This window comes from Eucalyptus grandis, chromosome 8, assembly GCF_016545825.1.
Source record: "Eucalyptus grandis isolate ANBG69807.140 chromosome 8, ASM1654582v1, whole genome shotgun sequence".
In the NCBI taxonomy this organism is placed as follows: domain Eukaryota; kingdom Viridiplantae; phylum Streptophyta; class Magnoliopsida; order Myrtales; family Myrtaceae; genus Eucalyptus; species Eucalyptus grandis.
Genome location: NC_052619.1, coordinates 65,953,928 through 65,973,837, shown reverse-complemented (window position 1 = coordinate 65,973,837; position 19,910 = coordinate 65,953,928). Strand labels below are relative to the sequence as shown.

General features: G+C 39.6%; 1 protein-coding gene across 1 annotated transcript; it reads right to left on the bottom strand.

Annotated features, from left to right (window-relative positions):
* Positions 1–8,985: 8,985 nt before the first annotated feature.
* Positions 8,986–10,660, bottom strand: LOC104415654 (RNA-binding protein 12). The gene is made up of 2 exons (XM_010026980.3): positions 10,154–10,660; positions 8,986–10,050 (listed from the first exon to the last, which is right to left on the bottom strand). The coding sequence occupies exons 1-2, from the start codon at positions 10,338–10,340 to the stop codon at positions 9,305–9,307; spliced, it is 933 nt and encodes a 310-aa protein (XP_010025282.1). The 5' UTR covers positions 10,341–10,660; the 3' UTR covers positions 8,986–9,304.
* Positions 10,661–19,910: the final 9,250 nt, after the last annotated feature.

The window sequence follows — 19,910 nt, the reverse complement described above, 5'->3', positions numbered from 1 at the left end:
ACGGACAACTACTTTGGCCCCTCCTAGGCTTCTTGACGTTTTAACTAACCTCTGTCGTAAATCAAATCGAACATGACCTTGAGCCTCGGCCTCATGATGTTGCTCATATTTCGGGATTCGCAGGCCGGAAACGAAGACATATGTATACGCGCGGATTACCCAGCGAGAGAAAACGAGGAATCGGGACTGGCACGACTCAGAACCCGAACCGGAAGACGTCGGGGGAGAAGACGAAGGAGAGGAAATCAGAAAGGGAGCGGAAAGAGTTTCTAGGAATTGCGCTTCGATTTGAGTTTCGCCTTGGATAGGTCTTGGGGGAGAGAAGCACCCCTTGATATATATAATTGGAAAAAAAAGACTATTACCCATTTGTCAACGCTCTAGGAAATATAAGGCGTGCGCCACCTCCTTCGTCTTTAAAAAACGATTTTTTGATGAATTAATGGATGAATAGGAACTACACCTACTCGCTCCTGCAGATTATTAAATTTGCCTTTTAGTTTCTAGGAATTTAAGGTGGCTGTCGAAAGACGGCACCTCAGTTTTTGCTTTTGATTGATTGATTGAAGACGAGGGGACATCTGTCTGTCTTAGTACAATCTAGCTGTAAAAATTTGTGGGAATGGGTACAAGGTAGAATGGATGAGGGCAGCAGCAGCGGCGGCATCAGCTGGGGGGTGCCTTCGCAGGCAGGTAAACGGCGAATTTGAGGGGGGCTGAATCTGTCGGGCGTAAGTCAGCCCGTGAGTTACTGAGGGAGAGGGAGGAGAGGGATGTGCCAACGAGGAGGTTGACGGCAATTAATAAGTGTATGCAGCAATTTTGCAATCAATCCTATTTTTGGTGTAGGCTTCTTTTTTTTTTTTTTGGTTTCAAGAGGAAAATTAAGAGAATTACATAACTTCAACATAAAACAAATCTAAAAAAATTAGAGTCCTGGAGCAAATTTGAAAAATAAAATAACTTAGTACAGCTTGTAGAATCTCGCTCATTCCACAAGAATGAATCTGTCATAACTTCAAAGCACATTCCACAAGAATGAATCTGTCATAACTTCAAAGCATAACTAACAATCGACTACTGAAATTCGCATTATTATTAATGATGAGCACACGCTGTAATTTTCCTCTCTAGCACTTACGATTTTGTCGAAGGCGGTGCGCACCTACTTTTAGCATTCCCAACACCATCATCGTATAAAGACGACAACAACACCAATAGGTTGGAAGAGTATAGATAAGACCCTGTAAATCCTAGATCTATGGCTTGATTGGGATTGAAGAGAACCTCTAGTGGGAGGGGAGGGTAGGGTCTCTCTCTCTCTCTCCCTCTAGAGCATAGCTTCATAAAAGGGGGTTGGCAGCTGTGTTAGGTTTGTTTATTTCACAAAAAAACAAATGATTTGGAATCGCTTTTGAATAGAAAATGTTTTCATTGTCGTGAAAATGTTTAGATATAAATTTTTGTTGGTAAAAGAAACATTTTTCATTGATCAATTATTTCAAAAGATACGATCTATCATTTTAGGAATATGTTTTACAAATTATTTATTTTTCATGAAACAAATGAAACATTAATTCCGAATTTATAAAATACCCACTTAGATTTCGGGAGAAAATTGTTCAAAAAATCATAAATCTACTATATAATAATCAACTTAATCATAAACTTTTAAATTGTGTCAATTTAGTTTTAAATATTTTGATAACTTGCTAATTTATTCCTAAATCTTTTGACAATTTGCTAATATAGTTCTTCCAACCATTATCCAAATAATAGGTTTAGACTAAATTGACAATTTTTTCATAAAATTTAGTATTAAATTAACAGATTGAAAAGTTTAGAGTTAAATTAGCACAATTAAAATATTTATAATTGAATTGGTTGACGTACGATATGTTTAGAACTTTTTGAAATATTATTCCTAAATTTCGGTGTGATATGACACTACTTGCGTTCGAGTGGATAATTTAAATATGCCATCCGAGAAGGTTAACTGAATATTGTGCCTATTTCACACATGCACTTTCCTTCGACCGCCAAAAAACTACACGTATAAAGATGAACTAATCATTAGGTCTCAAGTAATGTCCGGATAAGTTTCCACGCAATTCAACTGGTTTGGTGCATAACTTGGTGCATTCGAGGTTTTATTCTTGAAATACTCCCAAAAGCCCGAACCCAAAGCCATAAAGATAGGAGCAAACTGTTTTATAGTCTGCGTCAATGCCTTTTGTAAGTACTAGGCCAGGATTATTTGCAAATAAATAAGAAATCCTAACTGCACAAGTTTGCATCCGGCCTCTTCCTACACAGGTGCTTCCTACACAGGTGGATGTTGGGGCTTACCTCTAAAAAATTATAAACTAATTCAAGAAGGGGGCTCGAAAATTTTAGTTGGATCAAGTATTTAATAAAAAAGACACATAGAAAGCTCCGGCCAGTGGGCGTTTATGGCTGCAGATGCATACCCTGTCAACGCCTTGTATATTGGGCTCGGCCAATTGGCTAATGACCGGTCGATGTTTATGCATTACGCACATCACTCACGTTTTATTATTAATTTCTGAAATGGTCATTACAGGCATTATAGGCAGTGAAGGTCAAATGGGAATTATTCGCCCAAAAAAAATCATAAAAAATATATATATGATTTTTTTTTTCTTTTTTCTCTTTTGAATAAAAGTCTTGAGTGACATTATATAGTGGAGGTCATCTTTGTTGACTTGGTTAATCCAATCATACATTTGTTTAATTCGAGTCGCGTTTTGCATTGCCAATCTTGGGTTCAATCCACCACTGATCTATATCTCGAAATGTGGGAAGTGGAAATGGATTGTTAATGACCATTTGATTGCTCAATGATGAAGAAGCGTAAAGAGGAGGGTTCAACTGATATTCCTATTTAACTTCTGAGAGAACTGCTCTTGAATTCTTACCTGATCATTTGATTATTGTCCTCATTCCTCAAATGCTACCTGAGTCAGTGGAGGAGTTACTACGATTAAACTATTAACCCAATGCTGTCAATTGAGAAAGAATTGTATAAATAACTAAATCAAGTTAATTGTAATTTAAGAATTCGGAGAGACCCAAGCTAGATCCCACTAAAAAGAATAAGTTGTCATAAGATTCTCACGCGATGATTGATTCCGTCCACCTCATCACTTACAGACTAAAAATTGATCGATTATGGTCTCCCGTTAATGGCAGTCGGCTGAATTGGTAAAGCCATTCGGAGGCTCTCACGCCTCGAAGCACAAGGTTCGAGCTTGAGGATTATTCAACGAACCTCGACTCTGGGGCACACCCATGAAAAACCACTCGTAATTAACTTAGTCCGGCATATGAAAATTTGTTTAAGATAAACATAACACTTGGCCAAACCTAGAAGGTTAATGTAGTTTGGTATTTGAAAGCTTATTCGATGATGACAACTGGGGGAGAAAATGGAAGCACGATTGGAGTTACGTTAGAGAGTTGACTTGTCTTAGTGACTTTTTCTTTTGGATTGGTAAATAAGGTGGCAAGATAATTCAAGAGGACAAGAGGTTATTTACACGCACTGAGTCCAAAAAATGACAAATATTCGTGTTTTTTTTTTTTGTATATTTCATTTTATTAATAGGTGATTGCTTTTCATTGAGAGGCTATGTATCATATATGTATAAAAGGTTGAAAAAATGACAAATGATCCATGAATTTTGGCCTAGTGTATAATGTGGTCGTTGAACTTTTAGTTTGTTCAATATGGTCCTGGAACTTTTAAATTGTTTAATATAATCCATCAACTTTGGGTACATGTTCAATTTAGTTCATAGATTATATGAAAATGGGGCTAATTCCCTAAAAAATCCCAAACTTTGGGTCTCATCCCAATTTCGCCCCAAATTTTTTTCTAAAAAAAAACCTAAACTTTAATCAAGTTCCAAATTTTCCTTGAACTTTTTTTTTGTCTAATAAAAAACCCAAATTTTTACTAAAAACCCAAACTTTAGGTTTAATTTCAAATCTACCCCAAAATTTTCTTTATTGAAAAGAAAAATCATCAATTTTTACTTTGGTCTTAAATTTGCCCCCGTTAGCCCTCTGTCTAAAAGCTGCAATTAGTCGTCCCTAATTTTCATGTCATAGAACGGTTTTATTTTGAGAATAATTTTTCATGTTGCCTTGCCAATGTGGATTTGTTATTGATGTAGAAATGCAATGTTAAGTTGGGAGTGGACCACAGGATAGATTTGAGAATATATTAAAAGTTGGTATTTTTTTTTAGACAAAACAAAATTTGGGACTAAACCTAAATTTTGGGGTCTTTTCTAAGACTAAAAAAAATAGTTTGAGACATATTGGGGACTTGACCTAAAGTTTAAGATTTTTTCTGAGACAAAAAAAAAAAAAGTTCAGGACAGAATTGAGATTGAACCTAAAGTTTGGAATTTTTTTAAGAAATTAAACTTATGAAAATGTTCAATGTTATTCTTAATCTTAAATTAGTGGAAAGACTAAATTGAATATATTCATATAATTAAGGGATTACATTGAATATGTACCAAAAGTCAAATAATTACATTGAATAGTTAATAAGTTCATGGACCACATTAAACATTAGGCTAAAGTTCATAAACCACATTGAATAAATTAAAAGTTTGAGGAACACACTAAACATTAAACCAAAGTTCAAAGGCCATTTATGTCATTACTCCTAAAAGATTTGATAAATTTCATAAAATAACATTCTAAGATCACCTCCAAATACATAAAATTTAGGGCTGAGAGCCAGGCTGACTTTCATGAGTCTTATTCTTTTAAGATTAAACAAAGAGTGAGGCCATGCGCATGCTATCTTGTTGCTTAATTATTTTTTAATCAAACAAATTCCAGAATTATTGTGCTACTTAATTAAATACTGCAGAGAATGTCATCGTTCCAATTTTGCGTACCATCATGCGCGCACTAGTATAACTCGATTACGTGCTCGTTGACAGAAATCGATATCGCACTATTTCAATTAAAAAATTCGATTAAATAAAGAATCAAGAAAAAATGACTTTTCATGCCGAGAAAATGCATATAATTGATGGGCGGGATGCGACAAGTGTCAATAATTGGATGAGATGCCATAGGAAAATCAAGTCGACAAGTAAAAGCTTGTACGATAATGCATGCCCCAGCATGGGGATTAGCATAGCCAAACCCTCTTCTTTTTAACTTTTGGTTGTGAAATCTTGTATTAGCAAAGGAGCCTGCTGCTTTTGACTACAAAATTAACATTCTTGGAAGTGAAACAGCCATGCACATAAAGAAAGTCTGTCAAAGTGCTGATTTCCAAGTCCCTCCCAACTATTCGGGAAAATTGTCCAAAAACCTTAAACTTATTATACTTTTATTAATTCAATTTTAAACCTTTTTGATTTTGTCAATTGAATCATAAACTTTTTTACTTTTTACTAATTGAGTCCATTCAGTCAATTTTGACCGAAATTCATTGATGTGGACGTTAGCTGTCTTACGTGACATGGCTAGTGCTAACGTGGACAAATTTTATTATTTTTCAATATTTTTTAGAATTTTTCAAAAAATTTTGATTTTTGATTTTGATTTTTCCTCCCTCTCTTCTTCTTCCGTCGGTCGCCTAGTATCCGGCGACTAGCCAGAGACTGTGATCGGTGAAGGTTGGCCTCGTTGGCCTTAGGCGAGGCTTGCCCTCACCAAATCTAGTGAGGTTGAGCCTCTCCCGTAAGGAAAGGTCCTTCCCCGTTTGGGCCAATTGTAGGCGAGGAGAGATTTGAACCCCCGACACCATGGTTCGTAGCCACGTGCTCTAATTCTCTGAGCTACAGGCCTTGTCCTATCTCCATTAGATCTATTCTAGGGAGTACCAAAAAAAAAAAAAAAAAGGAACCTTTCCTCTCCCCAACCATTTCTGGTGAAGAAGATGTGAAAGTGCCTTTTCTCTATAGGCCAGTGAGGGTCGCCCTCGCTGGGATCCAACGAGGTCATCTCTAGCCAAATCCCAGCAAGGGTGACCTTGCATGAGGCTGGTGAGGCCGACCTTCAATGGCCTCTAGCAAGAATCGACCTCTCCGGATTTGGCGAGGGCAAGCCTTGCTCGAGACTGGTGAGGTTGACCCTCGCCGGTTGCAACCTCCAGTTGGTCATTGGAGGCTAGACGACCAATAGAGTAAGAAAAGAGAGGAAAAAAAATACAAAATTCAAAAAATTCAAAAAAAATTGAAAAATAATAAATTTTGTCCAGGTCAACAAATTCCGATCAAAATTGGTTGAATATACTCAATTAGTAAAAAGTAAAAAGATTTAGGACTCAATTGGTAAAATTAAAATTTTGAGGATTGGATTGGCAAATATGCAATATATCTAAAACTTTTTGGACAATTTTCCCTAACTATTTGCGTTCATCTACTTACTGCATGTTTGATTTGATGGAAGGTGCGACTTCTTCATTTGTGCATTTGGTGCATTTACAAGAGGTGGAACGGGTATTTCTAAATTGAAAAGCTTGTTCCACTAGGGTGAGCACGGGACAGGAATTTTCAGATGCTATATCTCTAAATTAAGTCACTCGAAATATTATTCACTTTGACCCATCCCATAGGTGAGCATTTTCTGAAAAGAACGCTCATCATGGTATTACTCTTACCTAAGCACTTTCCTAGGAGTTCCAGTGATAAGTTTGCCATTATGTTAAAAGGCGTCTCCATAAGTATATCCTAGGCATGCTCTCCGTTTGTTTAGTGTGCTATGCGGTTTATTCTAGTCCCCTACGCCATCCTAAAAGTCTACCAAAAGCCGCTCAATGTCTAAGCCCTCTAGCCCCGATGGCCACTCCCTATCCTCATTGAACTAGGTCATCACACTGGGTCTTGGACTGAACTAAAACAGTAGGGGCTAGGCCGATTCACACCCAACCCGAATTTAAAAAATAAAAAGTAAATATATATAAACAAATTACTTGTTATATTTTCGGCTTCAAAGATCACTTCTTCTATGGGCCTGCATGTTTTCATTTCTGAATCTATTTATGAACAGATTTTTTGTTTTTTTGTTCCCGAACAAAAAGAACAGCAAACGCGTTTGTTTGCGTTTTTGTTCAAAATCTGTTTTTTTGTCGAACAAAAAAGAACGGAAATGAGAAACAAAAAAAGTTGTTTCTTACTCCGAAACACTTCGAAGAAACTATTTCTTCTTCTTTTCTTCTTCTTTTTTCTTTGGCCGGTCGCCGGCCTCGGCCATGGTCGGCGATCGGCCGTTGAGGGCCGGCGACGCCGTCGAGGGTCAGCGACCTTGCCGGAGCGTCGCCGGCCCCCGGCGAGGCCGAGCTCGCCCAGATCCGGCGAGCCTCGCCGTGTCTGGGCGAGGCTGTCAACCCCCGTCGGCGGCGACCGGCCAAAAGAAGAAAAAAAAAAAGAAAGGAAAAAATGAAAAAAAAAATGAAAAAATTAAAAGAAACAAAAAAATATAAAATCTACCAAACGTGTTTCTATTCACTTTTTATTCCCGGAACAAGTTTACCAAACGCATGTTTCTGATAAAAAATTGTTCCCCAGAACAGAAACACTTTTTTTTTTTATTTCTGTTCCCTAAAACAATTTTTGAACATAAATGTTACCAAACACGCCCTATATGTTTATGTTTTTTCAACTTATTTATGAAAATACTAACGTTATTTGAGCATAGTGAATATATTATCTATTTTACGTATTTTCTCGTATTTTGTACTCGTTATATATATTTTTTATTTTTAGAAATTAGTTCGGGCCATTCCAAAGGCCTGGACAGGCTCGAATAGAAAAAAAGGGGAGCCCGAAATCCAAGCCCGAGCCTATTCGGGTCGCAAAATCGTATCGGACCAGCCTTTTGGGCTCCCAGCCTTTTTTGCTCACGCCCGACATTCCACCTCTAATAATAGGAATCGTGACTCCTCATTTCATTTCTTAAACAAATTATAAGCAAGTAAAAAAAATAGTTTTCATGCTATTTGGTAATAAATAATACTTAGCAATAATGAATTATAGTTAACGAATTACGATTGATATTAAGTGATTACTAATTCTAGGTATATCTAATAGTTAATCATAGAAATAGATTATAAGACAAAAGACAAGTTACAATAAATTAATAATAAATGGATACTATGACTAATGTTGACAAAATAACAATTATAAGTTATATATAAAGATATAATATTTATACTATTTTTCTTATAATTAATTCTAATTTTCCTTGTACATATTTTGATATATTGTATTTAACAGCAAAGCACAATGATAATTAATTTGATTAAAAAGGCCCATTTAATTCCACCCCCGCCAATTTTTCTTTATAATTAATCACAAGAAACACAAATCCACTGTTTGTTCCTACAATCCACCAAAAAATACGTTGAATTCATCGCTCCACTCCATTCCATTTTATCTTGCCCTATCAAACTCGACATCAGAGTTTTTGTTATAGACAAAGTCAACCACGACTTTTTTGTTTTCTTTTGGGCTTAAAACCCAATTTCTGAGAACTTATATGGAATTGGATTTGCCCTAACCAAGAATTGTAATTCTCCAGAACATTATGATCATGGAGAAATCATTGCCTCGCATCGAGTAGGGCGTCAATTCGAATGCAAATTCGAACTTTTCTAAAACGTGATGATTGAAATTACTCCTTCCTAATCTCAAGGACTGATCCTTGATGAATATCGTCTGTACGAGGCCAATTTGCAGATCGACCTACCAGTCATTCGACTCCAAACAATGAACCCGCGTGAACTGTTCTTGTCTGGTGGCTTTTGGAGTAGAATCTGTGCTGCAAGTACGAAGCCAAGCTTCCAAATGCCTTAAATTACTATGAATTGCTCTCAGAGTCAGGCGAATCAAAAGAGAAAAAAAGTTGCTGCATTTTTCACATTTTGTTGCACCATAATTTTCAATAAATCTTCAGTCGTTGCAGCAATCTTGGATATGAATTGGCAGCAGTATGCAGTCTGAATTTCAATACACTAAAAGTCATTTTCAGGCATTTCTCTGCTTGAAGACAACTGAGGCTTGAGCTGTGAAACTGACAGGCCAACTCAGGTGTGAACCTTATGGCTGCTGTCGTCCTCCCTGTCATCCATTTTTGTCTGTGTTGGTACTGAATACGTCAATAGATACACATGACATGCATACAAGCATTCTTGCCAGGAGGCAAACTATGGTGTATAAGTCATAGTATACACAAAAAACCAAAACCCAAAAACCAAAACCAAAGCCATATAAAGATTACATTTCGCCATACGTCGGTGCATGCTACGCTAGGGTGTTTGTTCCTGAGCTCTCGGTGGAGAATACGGAGGGAGGTGGGGTATCCAAGTCCTCGGGTCCCATGGATTATATGCTGGTGGCGACGACGGTGGCGGAAGAGGAGGAGAAGTAGGTAATGGGATTCTTGGGATCCATGTCCGGGGATCGGTTAAGTTGATCCCTGACGGAGGCAGAGGCGGGAGAGGTGGGAACGGGAACGGCAGCGAGGGCGGGAATGAGGGGAACGGGAATGGCGGAAGAGGTGGGAGCGGTATCGATGGAAAAGGCGGTAACGGAGGGATCGGGATAGAAGGAAGCGGTGGCAATTGAGGGATCGGTGGCCATGGAAAGCCGTACGGTGGAAAATAAGGCAAGAAGAACTTGGAGGAATTGAGATCATCCTGCGATGATCCCTCCTTCTCGTTCCCGCATAACGTGACGTTGCGCTCGGCCGGCCGGTAGGTCAGCGCGTTCATGCTGTATATGCACAGGTTGTCTTGCTTCGACTTCACCGTCACCTCGTCCGCCGTGGTCCTCAACCCGGGCACGCTGCATGCGGAGGAGGAGCTCCCCATCAAGCTCACTTGGCACATGGACGCGATCGCCTGGCCGTCCACGCAGTCGACCCCGTCCACCGAGGGCACGTCCAACATGTACGTCCCGTATCTATTGGTGGTCCGGTTTACCGAGAAGTCGATCTGCTCGGCGGTCTCTCGCGTGCTCGCCTTGAACTTGCATTGGATGTTCACATCAACACCTGACAAAAGACACCAACGATTCAAACTCCAGAGCCCCGACAGTCACTTAAAAGTAATTGAATTGGTGTGACTACTAGTGTAAGAAATGAACTTTGTGAGCACCTGGCAAGAAGTAGCTGTACTTGGAGAAACTGCTGATGTGGCATACGTCGCAGTACACGGCGCCGACGACGGTGATGCGAGAGGTCGGCAAGGGCGACGCGGCTTGCGCCGCCTGCTGGGCTAGGATGTGAAGTGGGCGAGTGAACAAGTATGCAAGAAGAACGAGAATGCAAATTATTGACTCCATTTGAGAGGGGGCAAAGCTTTGGGATGAGCGAAAGAGAGAGAGGGAGAGAGAGAGAAGGTTCTATAGAAATGGCGTGTTGTTACAAAGCTCTTATCTTTTTGGCCCTTGGCGTCTACAAAGAGAACTAGAAAACAAATCGTTGCTCAGAGCAGTGATCTGCCCGTGAGTTTATTGGTATGAGGAGGACCCAACTGTGACCAGAGATTATCTCAAAGACAATCCCCCTTTTTTATTTATTCGCTCCAAACAAAGACATGTGAATCCGCTTTTGGCTGATTAGAGAGAGAGAGAGAGATGAATCGGGAGGAGTTGGAATGATTGTAGGAACAGAGGTTCCATTGCAGTGAACTCTTCTGACGCAATGCTTGCTCATATTACAGGATTCGAGACTCATCATTCTATTCTTTCAGAACAATTGACTGTCAGTGGTCATAATAATTGTGAATACTTCAATTTTACATACGGATCTTCTTCCGTGCCGACAAATTTTGGTAAGAATTGATGTGTGAAAAGCTATTAAGATATATTATATGTCGTGTTCATGTTTACTGTTCTTTTGACACTTATCGATACTTGCTGAAAGTCACGGATACAGAAGAACATTATTGCTTTGCGAAGAACGTGAAGATGATTTGTGGTTGGAAGCTTTTACTTTCTGCGGCGAGACCCACCGAAGGGATGTCACAGATTGCGTGGGATTTCAAAGTTCTTTTCTTTCTGGTGGAGGTGGTGGATTGGTCGGGTATCTGGTGTCGAGTGAGTGAGGAATTGAAGTGACGATGTCGTGTTTCTCGTTCTGAAGAGCTCGATTACTGAAGTCACGGAATGTTTCTTACCCCTGAACGTTTGTTCCTGCTTTTTTGTTCAGCAATCCAAATCAAGTGCACCAGTGATACGGACCTCGCCGAAGAATTAGAACAGCAGCCGATTGCATCTTGAATGGCGACGTTGTGAGGGACAATACATCGAGGGGTCGGTCCCTTAATTCAATGTCTACTGGCACGTGCCGGTTCCTGATCAAGCGATGTCTCGTTGTTGTTCTCTTGTGAATCAATCGTGTTTGTTAGAAATAACTCGGATAACTCTTCATGATATTTTCCTATATTAAAGATCATTAAAATATTTCTGTTGATTTTCTGTGCCTCTCAAGATTGTGTGAAATTTCATTTGATTGTGCATATCATTTTTGGTAGTCTTTCAAAAAACTTACAAATAGACCGATATGTTTTTCATTAAGATATATTGAAATATACACAATTCTCTATTTCTTTTTTCCGCAATATTCTTAACTGGCTTGATTGTTTAAGGATTCTAATCATGAGTGAGGATGGGTCCAAATTGGACGCTAGGTAGTGACTGATTGGTTTGGTTCTTTTAATGAAGGTATTTCGACCTTTTCAGCACATGGCCATGTTTTCTCTAATCATGTCTCTCAATTGTAGGTCCCCATTGCATTTTGGTCAAGTTTGTGTGGGGATTATGTTGGCATCTTGTGACCCACCAAATTGGAGGCAAGGTAAGAGGACGATATTGCCCTTAGCAAATGGAGATGGAGAGAATGAATTCCTTTCCTCTCTTTCTACTTGTGTATCGTGTGAATACCCAACTTCCTTGGGCCTCTTCTAAGTGGGCCTTTTTTCTATTTGATGGGCCCTTCAAAGTTGAATTTTGTCCCTTGTTTAAAACTATAGATCATAAAGATGGACCGAATGGAACTGGTAGCTCTTATGATTATTTGGAAACTCTTTGGGCTTTACTTTAATTTAAGCCCCATATGAATTTATAGAATATTTGAGCCCACGCCAATTTAATTAGATTCATATTTTCTCATATTAACGTCAAGATGGCGATAAATCAGCATTTCTGCATTGGTCTAATTTGAATTATCAATTTGAGGTTCTCTTGAACAACTTTGGAAGGCTGGAATATCCAGCTCGCTTAGACCCTTCATCTTTTAACCTTCATTCTTTTCTTTGAAGATGCGTTTATTTCACGAAAATTCAATAATTTTTAAAAAATTAATTGTAGCTTGTATGAAAATATTTTCATCGTTTATGAAAATAATTAGATATAAATTGTTGTCGATAATGAAATCTTTTTCATTAATTGACTATTTCAATCTATATAAATGATTATTTTTAGTAAAATATTTTAAATCATTGACTTTCTACGAAACAAATGGAACCTTAGATTAACAAAATGGTTCATGAAATTCCATCATTTTACCCCTTATGAAAATTTGATCATAGTATAATTGAAGGTCATTATGTTAATTTTGCTACTCTTTCCATTGCTTGACTCCACATGTTCTAAAAAATTTCTCATAAACTATTTTTTTTTTAAATGATTAAGGCTTGTTTCAATTAAGTGTTGAAATAAGCATTATGCGTGTTTCAAATGATGAGCATGATCAAGCACCCAACATGGAAGGGGAAATTATAGAACAAAAAAACATGAAAGAGGAAAATTTTTTTTAAAGCTATTGCACTTGTCCTTGACCTTTCAATTTAGCTATTTAAACCCTAAACCTTTTTTCATAATATGTCAATTTAGTTATAAATTTTTCAATTGTATCAATTTACTCATAAACATTTAGACGATTTGCAAATTTAGTCATTTAAAATAATTTTGGTTGGAAATTGTTGATGTTAAGGTCTAATCAACATTGGTCATCCTATGTGGCATAACTAGTGTTGACCTGAAAAATCTTTGCAATTTTTAAATTTTGAATTTTTTTCTTCATAATTTTTATTTTTATTTCTATTTTTATATTATTTTTTGTTTTTTTTCTTCTTTTTTTCCAACTGGAGTCGATGATGCTGCCCTTACTGGCCATGGACGGGGCTTAGAACTATGGGAGGTGTGGAGTTGGAAAAAAAAAAAGGAAAACAAAAGAAGAAGAGAAGAGAAAAAGCAAATGAAAAAAAAAAAAAAAAATAATAAATTCAGAAAAATTTTAAAAAATAGAAAAAATATTAACACCAAGTGGATCATGAAGACTCTCTACCTCTGGGTAGTCTTCTCTCTCGCAGGAGAGCGCTCTCTACCTCTGGGTAGCCACTGAAATCCAAAACCCTATTCCTCTAGTCTTCACTATTTCTTTGTGAAATCATGGCTAATCCACTTAGCCAATACCCAAAAATCACGTTCCCCCTTAGAATCCCTACCTATTTCATCTACAAAACCCTAACCCTTTCCTATCTTCATCTCCTTTGAACCTGCTCCGTGCTGCATATAAGCTGTTCTTTGGACGACATCGCAGTCTCCAGCGTCTGTTTTGCTGATCTCTCCCTCTCTTTGACCATTTTGGTCTGTTTTGGTCTTCAGCCAGCCTTTGGTCTCAGCACTGCTATACGCTCTCTTCATGGAGGATATGGAAGAATCTGAAGTTCGCCTTGCTGCCCTCTGTAAGCGACTGGGAAAGCTGTGGACAAAGAACAAGATCACTACAGTTGATGATGAAATAACCCCAGAGAAGATCGAAGAATGCAGATTATCTTTGATCAGCCAACTGTATCAGAATCCAAAGGTAAACATTCAAGCATTTCAGAGCACAATGCGACGCGTATGGAAAATGGAAAATGTAGAGATATTCCCATTAGCCCCAGGTATTTTCGAGTTCAGATTTGGGTCGGAAATAGACAGGGATAGGGTTCTTCACCAGGCTCCCTGGTCTTTTGCAAATCACTTACTCATACTGAACTTATGGGAGCCTAATATACCCCCGGCTTGTTACAACTTTAAAACCTGTGAGTTTTGGGTGCACATACATGGTCTGCCGATTGAATGGATCTCGGAGAAAGTGATTACTAAGGTGGCTGGGGAAATTGGCAGTGTCTCGGAGGTCAAAATTGAATCTAAGGGATATACGTCCTACAAGATAGGGAAAGCCAGGGTAACGTTAGACCTTACAAACCCTCTGCTCTCAGGGTCAATTTTCAGCAACAGGGGAAAGCACTTATGGTTGGATTTTCGATATGAACGATTGCCAAACTATTGTTACTCGTGCGGGAAGGTAGGACATTACTCTCACACTTGTGCAGAGGTCCCTTTTAATGAAGGAAAATCTAGAAACATGAAAGAGCTACCCTTTGGCCCATGGTTGAAAGCAGAAGTTAATGAAGTAAGCCCTTATTGGGATATTTTTTATGGAAAGTCCATAGAGGAATTGCGGGAAGAAGAAGTCATACCCGAAACACCAATGGATGCAGCCGCAATTGTGGTATATAAGGGCTCACCAACAGATTTGCAAAAACCAGCATCAGCAGGCAGCTGAACGTGGAAAGGCAAAGCTGAAGGATCCCATGGTTTTGGAAGAGAACATGGAGGAGCAGCACCACTCACTGAAATTAAGAGGAGTCTCCCTTGAGGACACCCAACCAGAATCTCTGGAAGATCCAAACCTGAAAGCATGCAAAAAAATGAAAAAGCATGTCAATAAAAAACAGAAGCGATACTCTCCATATGAAGTGCAGCACTCAAACAATGAAATATTAGATGCGACTCAATTGCTGGAGACACCTATTCAAACATGGGAAAAAGTGCAACAATGGGCTCTGGTGGCTGGCCCTAATAAGCCACCAAGTTACACATGAAACTTATATGCTGGAATTGTCAGGGTTTAGGCTCCCCCCCTGACAATTCAATCGTTACGAGCTTTAGTAGCTCAAGAAAAGCCTACGGTTCTGTGTTTATTGGAAACAAAAAATAGAGAAGATGTGGTTAAAAGAATGCAGAAGAGACTCAAGTTTCAGCATCGATTCACTGTAAGCCCTAAAGGCTTGGCAGGGGGTTTAGCACTGTTCTGGACTGAACAGTTACCATTTCCATTATATCTACTACCATGTCTTATATTGACTTAATCTGCCATTTGGAAGAGACAAAACAGCGAATGAGGGTTACTTTTGTTTATGCACCAACTGATTTTCAGCAAAGAATACAGCTGTGGGAGGAAATTTATCAGATGACCAGGCTAAATCGGGATCCATGGCTGTGTGTTGGGGACTTTAATGAAATCTTATATCAGTGGGAGAAAGTAGGAGGAAGAGTGGCTGAATACTACAGATGTAAAGCCTTCCAAGACTTTATTAATAAAAGTGGCCTCATGGACCTAGAAGGTAAGGGTTGTGCCTATACATGGGCAAACAACAGAGATGGGGATGAGTTGATTAGGAAGAGGCTGGATCGAGCTTTGTGCAGTATGGATTGAAGAGTTTCTTTCCCCTCCGCGGAAGTCTTAGCCTTACCAGCTATCGGATCGGATCATAGCCCTATTTTATTAAACCTGTTTCCCCAACAGCTCAAACGCAAAAAAGAATTTAAATTTGAAGTTTTCTGGGTAGATGATGAGGAGTATGAACATATTGTCTTGGAAGCCTGGAAATCTTTTGGAGGGGAGACTGTACCTCTATCAATCAGATCAAAAAAGGTGGCTGATGAGCTAATGGGCTGGAGTAGAAGAAAGTTTAAGAATGCAGAAAGACAAATATCAGTGCTGAAAAGAGAGATGCAGGCCATCACAAATCATTCTACCTCACATTATGACACACACAGGATGAATTGGCTAAAAATGGAGATAGAGAGGTTATGGAGACAGGAAGAAATATATTGGGGCATGAGATCCAGGATCAATTGGCTTAAATGGGGAGATAAAAACTCTAAATATTTCCATACAACCACAATGCAAAGGCGGCACAGAAACAGAATAGTAATGCTGCAAAATGACCAAAATGACCAAAATGAATGGTGTCGAGACCCCATACAATTAAAGGAGATGACAGCCAAGTATTTCAAAGAGCTATATACTTCAATAGGGCCAAGAAACTTCCAACCAGTCATAGATCAAATTTCATGCATAGTCAACGAGGAGATGAACCACAGCCTAACTGGAGATGTAACGCTACAAGAGGTAACTACAGCAGTCTTTCAATTAGGGGCTCTCAAAGCTCCCGGGCCGGATGGTTTGTGTGGAAAGTTCTATCAACATCATTGGCCGGATATTCAAGCGACGTTTTTACAGAGGTGACATCTTTTTTTAACTCAGGAAAACTCAACCTTGAGCTGAATCAAACCTATATTACCCTCATACCGAAAGTATGTAATCCGGAGAGGTTGGAACAATTTCGCCCTATCAGCCTGTGTAATTTTGCATATAAAATTATCTCAAAAATCATGGCAAATCGACTTAAACAGTGGCTGCCTAACTTAATAGCAAAGGAGCAAAGTGCATTTGTAAGCGGGAGACAAATACAAGACAACATAATGATTGTGCAGGAAGTACTTCATCAGCTACGTATTCGGAAACGGAAAAAGAAACTTCATGCGGTGCTGAAGATTGATATGAAGAAAGCATATGATCGTGTCGAATGGGACTTCCTCAAAGCCAGCATGCAAAAAATGGGATTCTGTGATATCTGGGTCTCGTGGGTCATGGAATGTGTCTCTACAGTGTCATTTAAGGTTAAGGTAAATGACGAACCTTCAGAGTCTTTCAAGCCTACTCGCGGGATAAGACAAGGTGACCCTCTATCTCCATATCTATTTATAATTGTGGCGAATGTGCTATCTATGTTGCTGAAAAGAGAAATGGAGAATGGCAGCATTAAGGGAATTAAACTTAATAGATATTGCCCCTCACTATCTCATCTACTATTTGCGGATGATTTAATTTTATTCTTGGAGAGCAAGTTAGTCGAATGTCAAAATGTAGCAATGACCCTGCATCAATATTGCTTTGCGTCTGGACAAGCTATAAATTTAAACAAATCTGGGATGATTTTTAGTAAAGACTGTCCACGAGCATTGAGAAGTAACTTGACTAGAGAAATGAGGGTATCGGAACTGGAGAAGACAGGGAAATACCTCGGAATACCTTCTGATTGGGGTGGATCTAAAAAGCAAATGTTTGACTGGATTCTTGCAAGAGTTAACATGAAACTTGAGGGCTGGAAAGAGAATTTTTTATCGAAGGCAGGGAAAGAAATTCTTCTTAAAACGGTAGTTCAAGCTCTACCGCAATATGCAATGTCCATTTTCAAGATCCCTTTATCTATTTGCCAAGCAATTGAACGGAAAATAGCATCCTTTTGGTGGAAAAATAACGAGAACAGAGCTGGTTTGCATTGGAAAAACTGGGACACTCTTAAGTCAAGAAAGGATGAAGGTGGGCTAGGCTTCCGAGATCTCATTAAATTCAACGAGGCATTATTGGGTCGGCAAGCTTGGAGGTTAATGCAAAATCCAACTTCTCTTTGGAGCCAACTTTTCAAAGGCCTATATTTCCCCCACACAGACCTACTACATGCTGAAAAAGGTTCCAGGCCATCATGGGGTTGGCAAAGTCTAATCTTGGGCAGAAATGCTATAAACTCTCTATCTCAGTGGGTTGTTGGAAATGGTGAAAAAATAAGCATAAGAAACGATCAATGGCTACCAAGAGGACTAATAGGAGGCCCTGCCAATAGAGATGACCCAACACAGGTTTCAGAACTTATAAACAGAGATTCTGCTACGTGGAAGGAAGATAGGATACGACATCTGTTCGACCACGAAGTGAGCAACGAAATTCTAGCAATTCACCTTAACCCCCCAACTTCCGGAGGACAAACTGGTATGGAAGCCAACCAAAACAGGGCAATTCACAGTCAAGAGTGCATATAATCAGTTCAAGGCACAAGAAGCAAAACAGCAGCAAAACCAGGCCTCGTCATCATATCGAACACCAAGATCATTTTGGAACAAAATATGGCATGCCCAACTTCCACCTAAAGTGCGATTTTTCCTATGGCAAATCTGCCAAAATGCCTTAGCAACAAAGGAAAACTTGTATCGCAGACATATCATACCTGAGGCAACATGCATGATCTGCAACAGAAATCCAGAATCAATCGAGCATCTCTTCCTCCTCTGTCCATGGACGCACCAAATATGGGCTGCTGCTGATGTGAAAATACAAAAAGAAGGTCAAGGGATAACTCGAATAGAGGAATGGCTGAACAATTTCAAGCATACCTCCATCTCTTTTGAGCGACTCGCCCTTTTACTATGGCAAATCTGAAATCCCGCAATGATTGGTGTTTTAGAGCAAAACCACTGAGTCCTCAGCACATCATCATCTCAGCACAAACCATGGAAGATAACTTTAATAGGTGGGTGGGTAAACAGAGCAAACAAACTCACGCGCAGCAATACCCACCTCAGAGTTCATCGCCTCAATCGACCCAGACTTTGCCCACTTCAATGCACGGCTTGTCACAACCTCGGCGTATTCTGCAACAAGCCCCGCCTTCGCCAGATCCTCCTCCGAGTCACAACATGCCTCCGATGGACCCTCCTCCGAGCCTCAACTTGCTTCGGACAGAGACGCCTCCTCTGTTTAACCCCCCTCAGGCAGGGGAAATTCCACCAAATCAGGCAAGTTCGAACGAGACGCCCCTGAGTAATAAGCAACAAGCTTCGCTACCGACAGATCTTCAGCTGAGACACAACTCGCCTCCGACAGATCCCCTTTCGAGCCACCACCCACCTCGGACAGTGACGCCTCCCCTGCCCAACTCCCTTCGAACTGGGGATCTCCCACCAAATCGTGCCGTTTCAAACGAGATACCCCTGCAACACAACCATTACCACACTGAAACTGCTGCAACGCACGATTCGCCTCAGATCCGCAACCATCCGGGGCACAATTACCCTCAGACCTGGACTCCCCCAGCGAAGGGTGTGCTAAAGGCTAACGTGGATGGCTCCTTTCTTCCAGAAACAGGGGAAGCGACCGTGGCTTGCGTCTGCAGAGACAGCAGAGGAGTTCTCGTCGATGGCTTTGTGCGCACAGTTCGAGTGTCTTCAGCTCTTCAGGCGGAAGCACAAGCTTTTTTGCAAACCCTAAAGTACTTTAAGGGAAAAGAGGAAAAAGAGATAGAGGTGGAGTCAGATAGCTTGGAACTGGTGAAGTCTTTGGAGGAAAGTACCCCGGTCTCGTGGGATCTCGACACGCTGTTCAGCGAACTCCAGGCACGTGTGAAGTCTTTCACACGGTTAAAAATAAAACACTGCCGAAGAGAATGCAACACCATCGCAGACTGGGTTTGTAAGGCCCACCGACGAAAAGCCCTCTCAGCTAATTGGGTCTATTATCCTCCTTCTTGTCTTCTGGACTTATTGTGTACTGAAGCTTCCCTTATATGAATGAATGAACATCATCTCTTTTCGACCAAAAAAAAAAAAAAAGTGGATCATGAAGATTTACTACTTTTTACTCAGATGAATTTGATTGCATTTCTGCCTCAAGGGGGTCAACCATAAAGATAGTAGGTTCAAGCTTGGATGGTTGAAGGTCTGGTATTAACTTGTTTTAAGGACATTATTCGGGATAAAATTTTCCAGCTTATCATGGCCAATGCCTAAATTTACATTAATGATATCATTCTCTATAGTCTAGATGAAGTTTGTGATTTTAAGGACAAAATCCCTATTTTAGCCTAAAGGGATCTTTCCACAACTTGTCCCACTGTTGACTAGACTACCACTCCAACAATTTTTGGTAAAAATGTGTTGGAATGACTAAATTAACAA

Bases quoted from the DNA above. Each gene is read 5' to 3' on its own strand.
- LOC104415654 (XM_010026980.3), bottom strand. From the start codon at position 10,340: ATGGAGTCAATAATTTGCATTCTCGTTCTTCTTGCATACTTGTTCACT. The intron at 10,051-10,153 runs GTGCTCACAAAG...GTCTTTTGTCAG, and splicing joins GTACAGCTACTTCTTGCCAG to GTGTTGATGTGAACATCCAA.